A 14,229-nucleotide genomic window follows, 5' to 3' on the forward strand; every position below is an offset into this window, starting at 1 on the left:
CAGGCACGCGCAGGGCTCCCTGCAGCACATCCACGGAGGAGAACATCCACCGTCTTCGCGATTTCAATGCCAGATTTGCACAACGTCAGCTGCGTGAAAAAAACACTGCCGGTGCGTGGATGCACGACGCGCGCGCTGCACATTTCACGGAGGACAACACAAACTTCCACAAACTTCGCGAGTTCAATACAGGATATGCACAACGGCTTGTCCTGAAAGCTGGATTTACAAACAGAAGCTGTTCACGGGCCACAACCTGTAAGTCTGATTTATTTTTCATCGATGTGTTTTCCTGTAATAGGTTGTAGCAAGGAAGTAAACAGATGACAGCGCTGTTCTGCAAACCAGTCTGTTAAATGCTCATTCATACTTAACGTTATCCGACGAACACCTATCGTTACAAACACTAACGTTAAAATCTCAACAGCGAACCTGGCATTAGTGTAAATGATTCTTTGATTAGAGCTTTTATGTATTGTTTATCTACAGGCATGCTAAACATGCTTCTGTGTGTGATTTGGCTAACTTACTAGTTTAAGCCAGTGCTTAGTGTTTGTTTTGGGTTAGTTCTTGTGACAGATATTTGGCTATAATCGTTCTAAAAATACAAAAGTTAAAGTGCCATTCAGTAGCGATCATTATAGATCCGCAGTCTTTACTCTTGAGGACTGAACAGGTTCTGCTCGATCATCTTCACTCAAATGTTTTGGGTCTGATTCGGGCTCAGATTGGTATGGTTTTATTGACGCCGTTGTTTCTAACACTGACCAAAGCACAGCCTCCGATAAAGGTAAGGGGCGTGACGTTTCCGACATACGTGCACTAGGCGTTTAGCGAATCACAACACACTGGGCCAGCTAACCAATCTGAGCCCATCGCGTATTTTTGAGGGACTGGCTTCATACAACCCGGAAAGCATCAGACCGTTTTACAAGGAGGGACAGAGCAGTGTAGAATAAAGGTCAAATATATGAAAAATAAGGCAATTTTTTTTAAAACGAAGCATGAACACATGTTACAGTGCACCCCACAAACACAGTCAAGCCTTCAAAAGAATGTGTTTTACCACCCCTTTAACATTTGGTTGTGTTTTAACTAGGGGTGAGTAAAAAAATATCGATAGGACAATATATCATTGTCCTTCTCCGTCTGTTACGAGAATCGATACACACTGTATCGCAGAATTGCTGTATCATGAATATTATCTGTATCGTATTTTGAGGTACCCTGTGATTCCCACCCCAAGTTTTGACTGGGTCCAAGACATCATGTGGTGTCAGAGCTTTGGCCTAGCAATTTGGGCATGTGCTTGTTTCTTCAAATCGGGATTTCCCATGCCGCACTCTTCTGTGCCTGTTTTTTTTTTTTGACAATAAAGTGGTGAAAACGTCATCAAACTATGATGAAAGGCTTGAGTCAGATTGGATGGTGGTTTTACATCATATATTTCATTTTCTTGAACTAACTCAAAACTGAGACTCAAATGAACCTTGAAAGCCAAAACAAATCTTATATTTTCACATCAAAACGATATGGAGACACTATTAGTGACGTCCTGATTGGCTAAGTGTTTGCTCACTGACAGGACCATAAAGAGGCGGGGTCTGAGATTGGCAAACAGCCTGAAAACCACCACAGAGGTAAGAAGGATGATGCGTCATCACTTAAAGGACGAAAGTCTCGGTCCCGAAGCCCTCAGCGATCCAGTGGTACAGAACGATCCAGACGGACCAAGAGCCGAGACGGAAGCAGAGAGCGCTCTACGAACAGAAAGAAAACCCGGAGACGGAGCGAGTCGCCCTCTGATGACTTTCTCAGCAGGAGGCGGAGAGAGAACGGGTCGCATTCGGATGACACACACAGCGGGAAGATGAAGAAGAAGAAGAAGAAGAGGAAAGAGAGGAAAAGGTCGCGTTCTGAGACTCGCAGAGACAGGAAGTCCTGCTCTGATAACATGAGCAGTGCGAGTGAGCCGGAGGAAGGCGAGATCACAGAGTCGGATGGAGGGAACGAAGCTTCTTCGTCATCCTCAGCTGCATCTCCTGTCCAACCAGCACATGACAGTCCTGAAGGAGAACTGGAAATGCAGATACAGGAGGAAGGTGAGAAGGCACATTCAGGGGGAGGTGAACACTACGCCCCCTGGTGGCTGTTTGTTTGGTGTTGGCTGTTTGTAGATGCAGTGTTGAATGGAATGTGCATCAGGTGAATGCGCGCACTACTGTAGGGTTTTATTTTTGTCTATGCGTAATGTGTGTGGTTTTTATATTTCAGTAGCCTGGCCTCCATGTGTTCGGGTAACTGTGGTTCGCTCTCCTGTTCTGCAGACCGGAACGCTCTTCATCCTCACCGCTGACACAGTCGCCACTATCGGCCGGTTGGTATAGTTCTGTGTGTATGTGGTTCTGTTCATCCATTGTGTTCTTTAACATGTTTGTGTGTATCTGTTCACAGAGAGAAGGACATGAATCATGCCATCAGAATCCCTGAGATGGGAGTCAGTAAGGTAAAACAACTAAACAAACTATAAGAAAACACTCAAATCAAACTATAGACAAGCATTCTAGACCAAAAGCACTTTTACCATGACCTTAAACAATCTGAAGTACTGAGATTCATGATTTTTGTGGCCTAATGTCTTCTTGGTGATGGGCTTCAGTTAATGTTCATGCATTATTAGAAGGTTTGTTCAGTACACTGAGACGTACTCTCTAAATCCCAGGAGTAATTGCACCTGATTCTTAAGATTAGTGCAATATTTTTTTAGTTGCAGATATTTTAGTCAATGAGATACTATTATAGTTTTTATTAATATTTTGAAATGGATGTTATGTTTGTTTATTTTCTGTTTTCATTTTTAATTCAGTGAAAGTTTTGTGTGTTTTTGGTTTCTTTAAAATAGGTTTAAGGTTTTTTTATATATTTTTTTAAATATTTAAATACGTTATTTAATATAAATGTTATTTAATTTTATATTTTTTGTGTGTGTATATATATATATATATATATATATATATGTGTATGTATGTATATTCAGTTAACGTTTATTTTTTCAAATAACAATTAAACATTTTTTTATTTATTATATTTTACTTTTGTAATATGACTTTTTACATAATTTATATTTTTAATACATTTTAAAATGTAATTGTTTCCTGTGATCAAAGCTGAATTTTCAGCATCATTACTCCAGTCTTCAGTGTCACATGACCCTTCAGAAATCATTCAAATATGAAACATTTGTTATTATTATCAATGTTGAAAACGATACATTTTTAAGGATGCTTTGGTGAATAGAAAGTTTTAATAAATAAGCAAAATTTTGATCATTTTGATAAATGTAATGCATCCTTGCAGAATAATTTGGGTGTGATTGGCACAAATACCGCTTTCGATCTTGATTTAGTATTAATTCATATGTTTATAGCCTGCTGTACATTTAGCACTATGCCTTTTTAGCACTATTTTAAACTTTTCTTGGGTTAAATTATATTTGCTTGCATTCATTAATATTCACTTGTATGTGCTTTTATAAGTGTATCATTAAAAAATATTAGGATGCAAGTTAACGTTTTAAAACTTCACATTAAAAGAAATCTAGTGTTTGATCATGTATATTATTTCATGTCTAAATATGTACTCAAATGCAAAACCTAAAAATAAGTAAGCAGGTATGATCGGCAATACTTTTTTGAGCAACTAGACTAGATGCGCCTACATGTATATTTATTAAAGAGCCATACAGACACCTAGTGGGTAATGGCATTACAATTGAAAATTAGAATTTTTCCAGCCACAAATGACTCTAATTTTCCTCTTTGCATTGGAATTCTCTATTTTAACCTTAATTACTACACTAATTGTAATATATTAATAAAAATATTAGAAGAAAAATATTTTAGTGGTCATTAATGGGCCATAGTTATTGCACCATGAAAGATCTCATGAAAAATCAGTGTTTCCCAAACAGAGAATATTTTTCAGAAAATATTACTGACCACAAACTTTTGAACGGTAGTGCATTTCTGAATGAAATAGGGTAATAAGAAGACCAGGAACATGTTTTAAAAAGTAAATGGGGTCAATTTGAATTTATTTTAATAGAAAATTACCTCATTGTTGCTGTCTCTCTCTGTCTGTCTGTCTATCTGTCTGTCTGTCTCTCTCTCTCTCTCTGTCTGTCTCTCTGTAGTCCCATGCAGAAGTTTATTTTGACCAGGAGCAGCAGTGTTATATGCTGATAGATCAAGGCAGTCAGAATGGCACCGTCCTCAACGGGAACAGAATACTACAGGTAACACAAACAGCTGTTGTATCCCAGAATCTTTTTGAACATATCTAAATATAAGGATGTTTATCAGAATTGTAAATGTGCTTTCTATGTCCGTACAGCCCAAAGTTCGCTGTGACCCTTGCCCTCTGACCCACGGGGATGAAGTGAAGATGGGAGATACGGTGTTGTCCTTCCACATCCACACAGGAACAGACACATGTGACGGCTGTGAACCAGGACAGATCATAGCACACCTGAGCCGCCATAAGAGAGATGAGACTTCAGGTATGCATTCACACACTGACAAAAACTTCTGCTATCTTATATGCATCTCTACTATGAATCAGTTGCAGCTTACATTCTTTTGCAATACATGTGAATGAATATGTTTCAGGAATTGTTCTCAGTAAAGAAGACAAGGAGGTTCAAAGACAAAAGGAACTGAAGATGATGAAGGTTAAATATGGTCTTAAAGTAAGTTTTTCATGTCCTGTACAAGCTCTTTTGGTGTTGAAATATGTTTTAAAGCACAAGTCAAGTGTGTTAAATTGGCTTGCTAAATGTGTGCGGTCAGTGCTGCCCTCTTTTGGTCAGCAAGTAGACGATCACACTATTCCTGGGTGTTGCAACTTGCAAGCTACAACAGGTACAATATTTAACCGCTGAAACAATGCTTCTGTTATCCAAGATATCGTGCTATGGCAAGAATCACTATTATTATTGTGCATACTTTGTCGGAGGGTTTGTTCTAAATCATTTACCCCAAGTATTAAACTTTGGCACATAACTTGTCCTGCAATGATTGTGCTACTTTTTAACTTGAAGGCCATTGTCCAACCAATGTTTTTTTAGCATCATTGGTATGTTGTAGTTATTATTAATATTTTGAATTAGATTTTTTTAATATTGTTTTCATTTTAATTTTAGTTAGGTTTAGTGGTTTTGTTGTGTTTTTGTCATTTTTATTAGTTTTGTTTTGTTGTATAGTTTTAGTTAAGGGCTGGGAATTGACACACATTTAACGATTCGATTTCCATTCACAAGCTTTCGATTACGATTTGGTTTCAATATCGATTATTGTGGATATATATATCAGATACAGTACATGGCAAATTTTCTTGAGGAAAAAAAATCTTTACTGCTGTGAACTATACATGGTAGTCAGTTGATGCATTACTGTAATATTGAAGGTTAACCTTAAAGGGATAGTTCACCCAAAAATTTAAATTCTGTCATTGACTCACCCTGAAGTTGTTCCAAACAAAACAACTTCTGAACAAAAAAGAAGATCTTTTTAAGAATGTTTGTAACCAAGCAGAGAGAGCAACCATTGAATACCATAGTAGGGGAAAACAATACTATGGTAGTCAATGGTTGCTTGGATCTGCTTTCTTACAATCATTCTTCAAAATATCATCTTTTGTGTTCAGCAGAACAAAGAAACTAATACAGGTTTGGAACAACTTGAGGGTGAGTAAATGATGACAGAATTTTCCTTTTTGGGTGAACTATCCCTTTAACTGATTTAAATACAAACATGAATTACACTCAAGGATGTTTTTTATAATAATAGTTATATTACTAACTTTACAATTACATAATCATATTTCTACTCCAATTTGTTTTTTGAAATATAAACATTTAAATGGTAATAATCATAAAATTTGACAGATTTATTCAAACATGAATAAATATTGAAGAACATTAAAAATTATAACGAATAGCCTATGTAATGTGTTGCATATATTTATCAAAATGCTCATCTCTAGAGTTCATTTTTCTAGCAGACTAATGAGTTTATGGACACTGAATGGTTTTTCTGAGGAAAATGTGACGTTACGTGACATTGTTCACAAGCTATTTTATTGACGTCTTTCCGCGTTTGCAACACTGAGCGATTACATGTGACATGATGAAGATCTTCATTTTCGATCTTATAACATGCCTTCAGAGTACAAAGCACAAAGATTATTGCGATGTATTGGATGGGAGGGGCTATACAAAGTTACTTTAATTCATCAACTGAAAATAGGATGACTAATCGATTTAAGAATCAATATCGGTTCATAAAAATGAGAATCGATTCAAATCAAGAAATCTATATTTTTCTACCCAGCCCTAGTTTTTATTATGTTTTAGTTTATTTCGTTTTAGTTATTTTAATACTTCAACTACTTAAACTAAATTAGAGATGTTGCTTTAGCTTCTAGCTGAGTAATGGAGATGTTTTAGGTTACAATAATAACACTGTCCAACACAATAGGCCCCTCTTTTTTTTTTTCTAAAACATTGCTGACATTTCTGCTGTAATTATGACAGCTGCTTGTTTTCAAACTTTTTCACCACCAGAAGCTAAGCATAATAGTATATTCAATTAACCAGAATTCATGTTGTGATTTCCAGGCATTTCAAAAACTGTATGTTCTTAAATAAAAAAGAGGGGGGGGGGCTTTAACTTCTTAAAAGGGGGGTGAAACACTCAGTTTCAGTCAATCTCATGTCAATCTTGAGTACCTATAGAGTAGTATTGCATCCTTCATATCGCCGAAAAGTCTTTATTTTTATTAGATTTATAAAAGAAAGATACGCAGTACAGAGTCTTTCCGAAAAAAAATGAGCGGCTGGAGGCGTATCGTGTGGGCGGAGCTAAAGAATCATGAGCGTGCACAGCTATTGCGTTGAGAACGTCTGAAAGCTGTGACATCCTTAAATGTGGAGAAAAAAACATTTTCCTAAATAACCCATGGAGATCAATCAGATTTAGCCATACATGTATGATCCAGAATCAGATCTAGAGGCTGAAATTGAACAGGAGAAGCAGCAACGACGACTACAGCAGGACGTCTCAATGGTGTGTACTGTAACTGTAACGTATATACTTGCTTAGCGGCTTGTCATGCTCACGAGTTTTACAACATTTTTGTGTTTACTCATGGTTTATGAGGACATAATTTGGTTTATGGACTATGCAATTTAATGTTAGCAGTAGCAAGCAGAACGGCTTTGCACTAGTGCGTGTTTACATAGAAAAACAATGGAATAGTAGCGCATTTAAATGAAAGAGTCGATAGCTAACAACACAAAGACATTTGAAGAAGTTTTACTCACCGCCTGCTTCCAACATACGACCGTGAACCTTAATCGCTGGGACCGCTCCATCTTTCAGCATTAGACGAGCTACAAATCCGGAGTTGAACTGTACCTTGTTTATAAACCATCGTCGCCGAAATTCAGGGAACAAACGATAACCCTTGCACAACTCCGTTGCTGCTCCGGAAAAACAAACTCCATCCACTGTCCCATTAACGCTGGGTTCTTTGGGAAGCTGTGCAGGGTTGTCTTGCCCTGACAACCAAAAACGCACTTCTTTGGTGACATTGTTGATTTCGTGAATTCCGTTGACTGCAGCGTGCCGCCGATGACTTCCTTAAAGCGTTTGCTCTCTTGCTCTAGTCGCGCGCGCAACCTTCCGGGAGAAGAGCCCGTACAAGGACATTCCGCCATATCTGACGTCAGATAGACTCATCATGGAAAAAAACTTTACGAAACTTATGAGAAACCGGAAGGAGTATTTTTGGCACAGAAATACTCCATCAAACATCCAAAAAACCCCATTATTTAAGGTCTGGACTCAGAGGTGCCAATCCATGTGTGAAAATGATTCTTCATGCTCCCCCTCCCAACCATTCTTTCACAGTTTGAGCCTGATGAATCATAAACAACAGTTCCTTACCGCGTGCTGCTATATTGTTGCGATAGTCGGTGTTACACCAGTTACATCACTTTCATTTGCGGGGGAATTTTGACTTTACAAATTACAGACATGGCCGATTCGCACGGGATTAAGATCACAGACAACCTCCGCAATTATTACAAATTACTAGAGGTCACCAGGTAATACTAATCCTGTGCGAATAGGGCTATAGACTCTTAAGCATTTGCCTATTTAAGTCCAAGCAACAACTTTTTTTTTGGCCGGGCAGTGTATATTTCATAGGCTTAATTCAGAAAATGTACTTGATTCTGTCGTTGTTGTGTTTAAATATGTTTGTGGTTTGAGCACCTGCGTTTGTGTGTTTCAGAGCAGTGATTATGACGAGCTGAAGGCCCTGAAGAGCAGCAGGTATAAAGATAGAGCCGAAAACCGCCGGCAGACAGTCGGAAGTGAGGGAGTGTTCCAGAGAGACGATGCCCCTGCTTCTGTTCATGTGTACGTAACCTATTCAGTCAAACATTTACCCCTGTAAAACAGATCTGCACTACAGTAGAGTTTTTGCGCAACAATATGAAGGTTAAAGATGTTTTCACAGACTTGTGCTCTTTCTCACTGTGTGTATTTGTATAGTGAAATTGGAGATGAGAATAAGGGTAGACAGATGCTGGAGAAGATGGGCTGGAAACGAGGAGAAGGGCTCGGCAAGGACGGAGCTGGAATGAAGGATCCGGTAATATAATTTCTCCTCGTTTGTTTACACGCAGTGTCTTGTACGTAAGTGCATGAGATTTACACTCACTTCCCTTTGTGTGTGCGTCGTAGATTCAGCTGCATATGCGCAAGGCTCAGTCTGGTCTTGGTTCTGGAGCTGCCGTGTCGGTAGAAGACGCCACACTTGCCAGAACCAAAACCCAGAGGAACTGGGAACGTGCACGGGAACGGTTTTCTGACGCCTGCCAGGCTAACGCCGCCCCTCCTGAAACGAGCCAATCACCCAACGCCTGGGTCAAAAGTCAGGATACAGAATGACGACTTGTGATCATTTGGTCTGATGCCGGGCATTATTTAGGTGAACTTTTTTCATCATTTCTGTGGAAGGCCTTATTCTTGTAATGTTTGTAAATAAATGTCAGTTCATTTTAAAGATTGCTGGTCAGAGAACCTTTTTTTTGTTGTTTTTTTTTGATGATGAAATTCAATAACAGAGAATATCTTGGACAAATAAACAATAAAAAAACAATACATGTGTTCCCGTTAATGTGTTTATATAAGTGTTGCATTATACTGTGCTTGAAAAATGCACGTTTTGTGGATCATGTTGCAGCATTTAGACTGCAGTTAAACCTGTGCAATCAGAAAGGAAGTAGTTGTGCAACTCCATTTATAGTCTTAGTTTTCTTACTGCTGCTATGGACAACAAATAATTAGTTATGTTATAGGAAACACCCATGTGTTGAGATTGTGAAGGAGTGTTACCTTGGTATCACTGTCTACACATAAAGCTGTTGAGGCCAGTTTGTTTGGCTTTATTGCATCAAACTCATGTCAAAAAGAAAAATATTACGAAAAGGATATTTTCCCAAATTCTCAATAACATAATATAAGTGATGTTTTACTTTTGGTATTCTTTGTAATTCTCATTCTCAGTGGTGATACCCTTCAGATCGACACAATGCTTATATTATTATTTTTATATATATTAAATTATATTTTTATTAGCATTAGAATTATATTATTATTATCATTAGCATTTCCAAATATGTTATGAAGCATTTATATAATATGGTAATAATAATTGCCCTTTTACTAAATTAAAACAAGCAAATAAATGTGGAAATAAATACATGTGGACATAAATACGTATATAAATAAATGTGGGGAAAAAATGCAATTATACATAAGGAAATAAAAGTATAAATACTCATTTATTTTTGTTTCTTTGTATATTTATATGTACGGTAGTTTTGCTTTTTTACATTTCTTTGTATCTTTATTTATAATGTAGTCAGCTTTGGAATTCCATATTTTTGTTGTGTATAACAGATATAACCATACATACATGCATACATACACACACATTTTTATTTTATTTCAAGTAATGAAAATGTATGGTTTTATTTGACATAACCCTCGTCTGGAATCATGTAACAGTAATGAGAATTACAAACAACTCGGATAATAATTGATAGTTGTCAATATAAATAAATAATCTTAAACCAAAGTGTTCGCTTTTATTATTATTTTGAGGTTAAATGTGACCGCGAGATTCCCCTCGTCTCGCAGTAGTGCGCGCGCGCTCATTCGGCGGCGCTAGGACCGCGCGGTTGTCCGTTCTGTTCGTGTGGGTGAAAAAGTTCAGAGAAACGTCGCCTACCTAAAACCTCAAAAAGTTCCCAGACAGCCTTGTCTATAGAAGCGATGTGGCGGAGAGGGTGCTGTCAAAATGTGCTTTCCGCGAGGTTTTACCTCTAAATAGGCGGGATTTCATGTAACCGAACCTCTCAGGGCAGTTCGGACCGGGGACGGACAGAGATGAGCGCGAGCACACAGCTGCTGTCCAACGGACCACGGAGAGAGGTGAGGTTCACTTTGATCGTTTCACTACCTTCCGATCACACGATTAAAGGTTTCTTAGAAAACACGGCTCAGCTTTTTATCTGGCCGTCGAAGGTCGTTTCATAGCGAGGTGTTTGGCTTTTTAAAAAGAGTAGTTTAACTAGATTAAGTTTAACCAACGTGACAGTTTTGAAACGGCAACAGGGAATAACACGACTCCTGTGTTCTTGTTATATCTTTACGGTGTATGAAAGAATCAGTTTATAGGAAGTTTGAATGGTTGAATAATTGATTTGACCTAATCTGCTTAGTCCGTTAGTCAGTGCTCTTCGTGACAGCTTTCAGTTCGTTCACGGTATGGGAGAGTGGGGTAAGATGGGACACTATTTAAGTTGTCCTTTAGGCAAAGAGAAATGACATGCGCTAATACACACAGAAATATTTCAACATATCTCTGTTATCTACTGAAATAAAGGCAATAAAAGATGTCTTGACTTGAAATGAGAAGAAAGTGTCTATATAGGGCCCTAAAAATATGACTGCCAAAAAAGTGTAACTTAGTGAACTCGACCAATGTTTGGGGTAAGCTGAGTCACTGGGGGAATACTTGAGAGATGTGCATTTAAATAAAATATTAAAATAATGCAAAATGTAATAAAAAGCGTAATATTTAAAACACATATAGACCTGAATACATTTGCTTTGACATGAAACGTCATGTAGTGTAAATTAAATTAAAAATGTATTTAATGTACTATAAAACGAATTATGATTGTATGTTTCAGTCTGTTTAATCACAGTTTACTAGATTAAGGTGGTGTCACGGTTTACCCCACTCTCCCCTTTAATTGAACAGTATGTGTAAACTAGTGATGGCTTAACGATGAGCACCAATCGTTTTGCCCAGCATTAGTTCTTTTACTTAGGGTTTCCTTTGAGTCATTGCTGCCCTTATTAGTAATTTAAGTTGAATGTTACTCTGTGACACCGCGCGTTCCCTTTCTCTCCCTCTCCGTTATATTCTACATGTTAAGTGACGGTAAATTACAATTGCCTTCATTTCACCTGGACAGTATTGAAGTTCTCCAGCAGAGGGCGGTCATGGGTGGTTTGTGTATTAGAGAGCAGAAGGTCAGGACAACTATCACTGTAACACGCTGGGGGACACGTTTTAAGTCTTTGATGAAGATGGGATGTTGTAATCTGTTGGAGAGATTGGGTGTTTCGTTTAAATCAAAGATTACAACAAATACCTCAGTCGAGGCGTCCGGCTGAGTGCCAAATGTTCTCAGCTACAACCCTTAAACTCTTATAAGATGTTCCGGATCATTTTCACAACTAATCTAATCCACATTTTTAATTTTGTAATTGCACTGTGGTGTTGTGCTATTCCATTAAGAACGGGTGATTAAAGCATAGTTAACAATCACATTGACAGATCATGCATAATGAATCTGCTACGAGCTTCTGTAATTTTCTAACACTGGAGAGGTGTAAAAAAAAAAAAAAGTAGCATTGCAACCTGAGGGGGAAAAATCACTTTTAATTGCTCTAGCCAGTGCCGACTGTGAGCCTAACAGCCCGAGTTGACAACCTGAAGATTTCCCACTGGTTATATAAATGTTTAACCAATGCCTTTTAACCACTTTTTATTACTGCCTTTGTATTCTTGATTTATACCGTAACACTGGATGATTATCATATTTATATAACATGGCATTTACATGGTGTCTGATTTACTTGGTATTTTGTCCAAAAACTGTAATGTTTCTCACCAAGAACAATAACTTTAAAGATATTAGCATGGCTGTGGTGTGAACATGCTATTCTTTAATATTGCGATTTTTAGAACTATATCTTTATCGTTATGTAGATATACGGTCATGGTACTGTGAACAGGCCTTTAATCATACCATACATGCATGCGTACATACATACATACATACTTAAATATATATATATATATATATATATATATATATATATATATATATATATATATATATATATATATATTACACTCTAAAAAATGCTGGGTTAAAAATAACCCAAGTTGGGTTGAAAATGGACTAACCCAGCAATTGGGTTGTTTTAACCCAGCAGTTGGGTTAAATGTTTGCTTAAAACAACCCAATCGCTGGGTTAGTCCATTTTCAACCCAATTTGGGTTATTTTTAAGTGTAATAGCGAATAATCACATCCAAAATAAACGTTTGTGTTTACATTTTATATGTGTGTGTACTGGGTATAATTATGATGTATATATACATACACACACATGCATGTATATATTTACGAAAAATGTTATATTTATATATAAAATATGTATATTTTTTATATAAAAAGAAATATATACAGTATAAAATACAAATATTTCTTAAATGTATACATGAAGGCGTGTGTATTTATATATACATCATAATTATACACAGTACACACACACACACACACACACACATATATAATGTAAACATGAACTTTTATTTTGGATGCGATTAATTGTGGTTAATCGTTTGCCCAGCACTTACATGCATGTATGGTACGATTAAAGGCCTGTTCACAGTACCATGACCGTATATCTAAATAACGATAAAGATATAGTTCTAAAAATCTCAATATTAAAGAATAGCATGTTCACACCAAAGCTATACTAATATCTTTATAGTGTGTGTGTGTGTGTGTGTGTATATATATATATATGTATGTATGTATGTATGTATAATACACACACAGTGGGGAGGATTTTGGCCCACTCCTCCATACAGACCTTCTCTAGATCCTTCAGGTTTCGGGGCTGTCGCTGGGCAATACGGACTTTCAGCTCCCTCCAAAGATTTTCTATTGGGTTCAGGTTTGGAGACTGGCTAGGCCACTGAGATGCTTCTTACGGAGCCACTCCTTAGTTGCCCTGGCTGTGTGTTTCGGGTCGTTGTCATGCTGAAAGCCCCAGCCAAGACCAATCTTCAATGCTCTTACTGATGGAAGGAGGTTGTTGGCCAAGATCTCGCGTTACATGGCCCCATCCATCCTCCCCTCAATGCGGTGCAGTTGTCCGGTCCCCTTTGCAGAAAAGCATCCCCAAAGAAAGATGTTTCCACCTCCATGCTTCACGGTTGGGATGGTGTTCTTGGGGTTGTACTCATCCTTCTTCTTCCTCCAAACACGGCGTGTGGAGTTTAGACCAAAAAGCTATATTTTTGTCTCATCAGACCACATGACCTTCTCCCATTCCTCCTCTGGATCATCCAGATGGTCATTGGCAAACTTCAGACGGGCCTGGACATGCGTTGGCTTGAGCAGGGGGACCTTGCATGCGCTGCAGGATTTTAATCCATGACGGCATAGTGTGTTACTAATGGTTTTCTTTGAGACTGTGGTCCCAGCTCTCTTCAGGTCATTGACCAGGTCCTGCTGTGTAGTTCTGGGCTGATCCCTCACCTTCCTCATGATCATTGATGACCCACGAGGTGAGATCTTGCATGGTGCCCCAGACCGAGGGAGATTGACCGTCATCTTGAACTTCTTCCATTTTCTAATAATTGCGCCAACAGTTGTTGCCTTCTCACCAAGCTGCTTGCCTATTGTCCTGTAGCCCATCCCTCATCCCAATTTTATCCCTGATGTCCTTACACAGCTCTCTGGTCTTGGCCATTGTGGAGAGGTTGGAGTCTGTTTGATTGAGTGT

The 14,229-nt window shown here is 38.0% G+C and overlaps 2 protein-coding genes across 5 annotated transcripts in view; both read left to right on the forward strand.

Moving 5' to 3' along the window:
• Nucleotides 1-9,535, forward strand: part of aggf1 (angiogenic factor with G patch and FHA domains 1) — a 28,812-nt gene extending 19,277 nt beyond the window's left edge. For 2 of the 4 annotated variants that reach the window (XM_079835520.1, XM_079835519.1), the window contains 9 exons: nt 1,586-2,102; nt 2,275-2,377; nt 2,455-2,506; nt 4,193-4,294; nt 4,393-4,558; nt 4,668-4,747; nt 8,356-8,483; nt 8,619-8,718; nt 8,811-9,535. In XM_079835520.1, the coding sequence (XP_079691646.1) occupies nt 1,586-2,102; nt 2,275-2,377; nt 2,455-2,506; nt 4,193-4,294; nt 4,393-4,558; nt 4,668-4,747; nt 8,356-8,483; nt 8,619-8,718; nt 8,811-9,017 (1,455 nt within the window). In that variant the 3' untranslated portion in view covers nt 9,018-9,535. The remainder of the gene's footprint in view (nt 1-1,585; nt 2,103-2,274; nt 2,378-2,454; nt 2,507-4,192; nt 4,295-4,392; nt 4,559-4,667; nt 4,748-8,355; nt 8,484-8,618; nt 8,719-8,810) is intronic. The other 2 variants (XM_079835521.1, XM_079835522.1) reach the window with 2 other exon arrangements.
• Nucleotides 1-14,229, forward strand: part of LOC307137479 (uncharacterized protein) — an 890,992-nt gene that overhangs the window by 694,485 nt on the left and 182,278 nt on the right. The gene's annotated exons all lie outside the window — the stretch shown is intronic.

Source organism: Gobio gobio, assembly GCF_949357685.1.
Source record: "Gobio gobio genome assembly, chromosome: 14".
Classification (NCBI taxonomy): Eukaryota; Metazoa; Chordata; class Actinopteri; order Cypriniformes; family Gobionidae; genus Gobio; species Gobio gobio.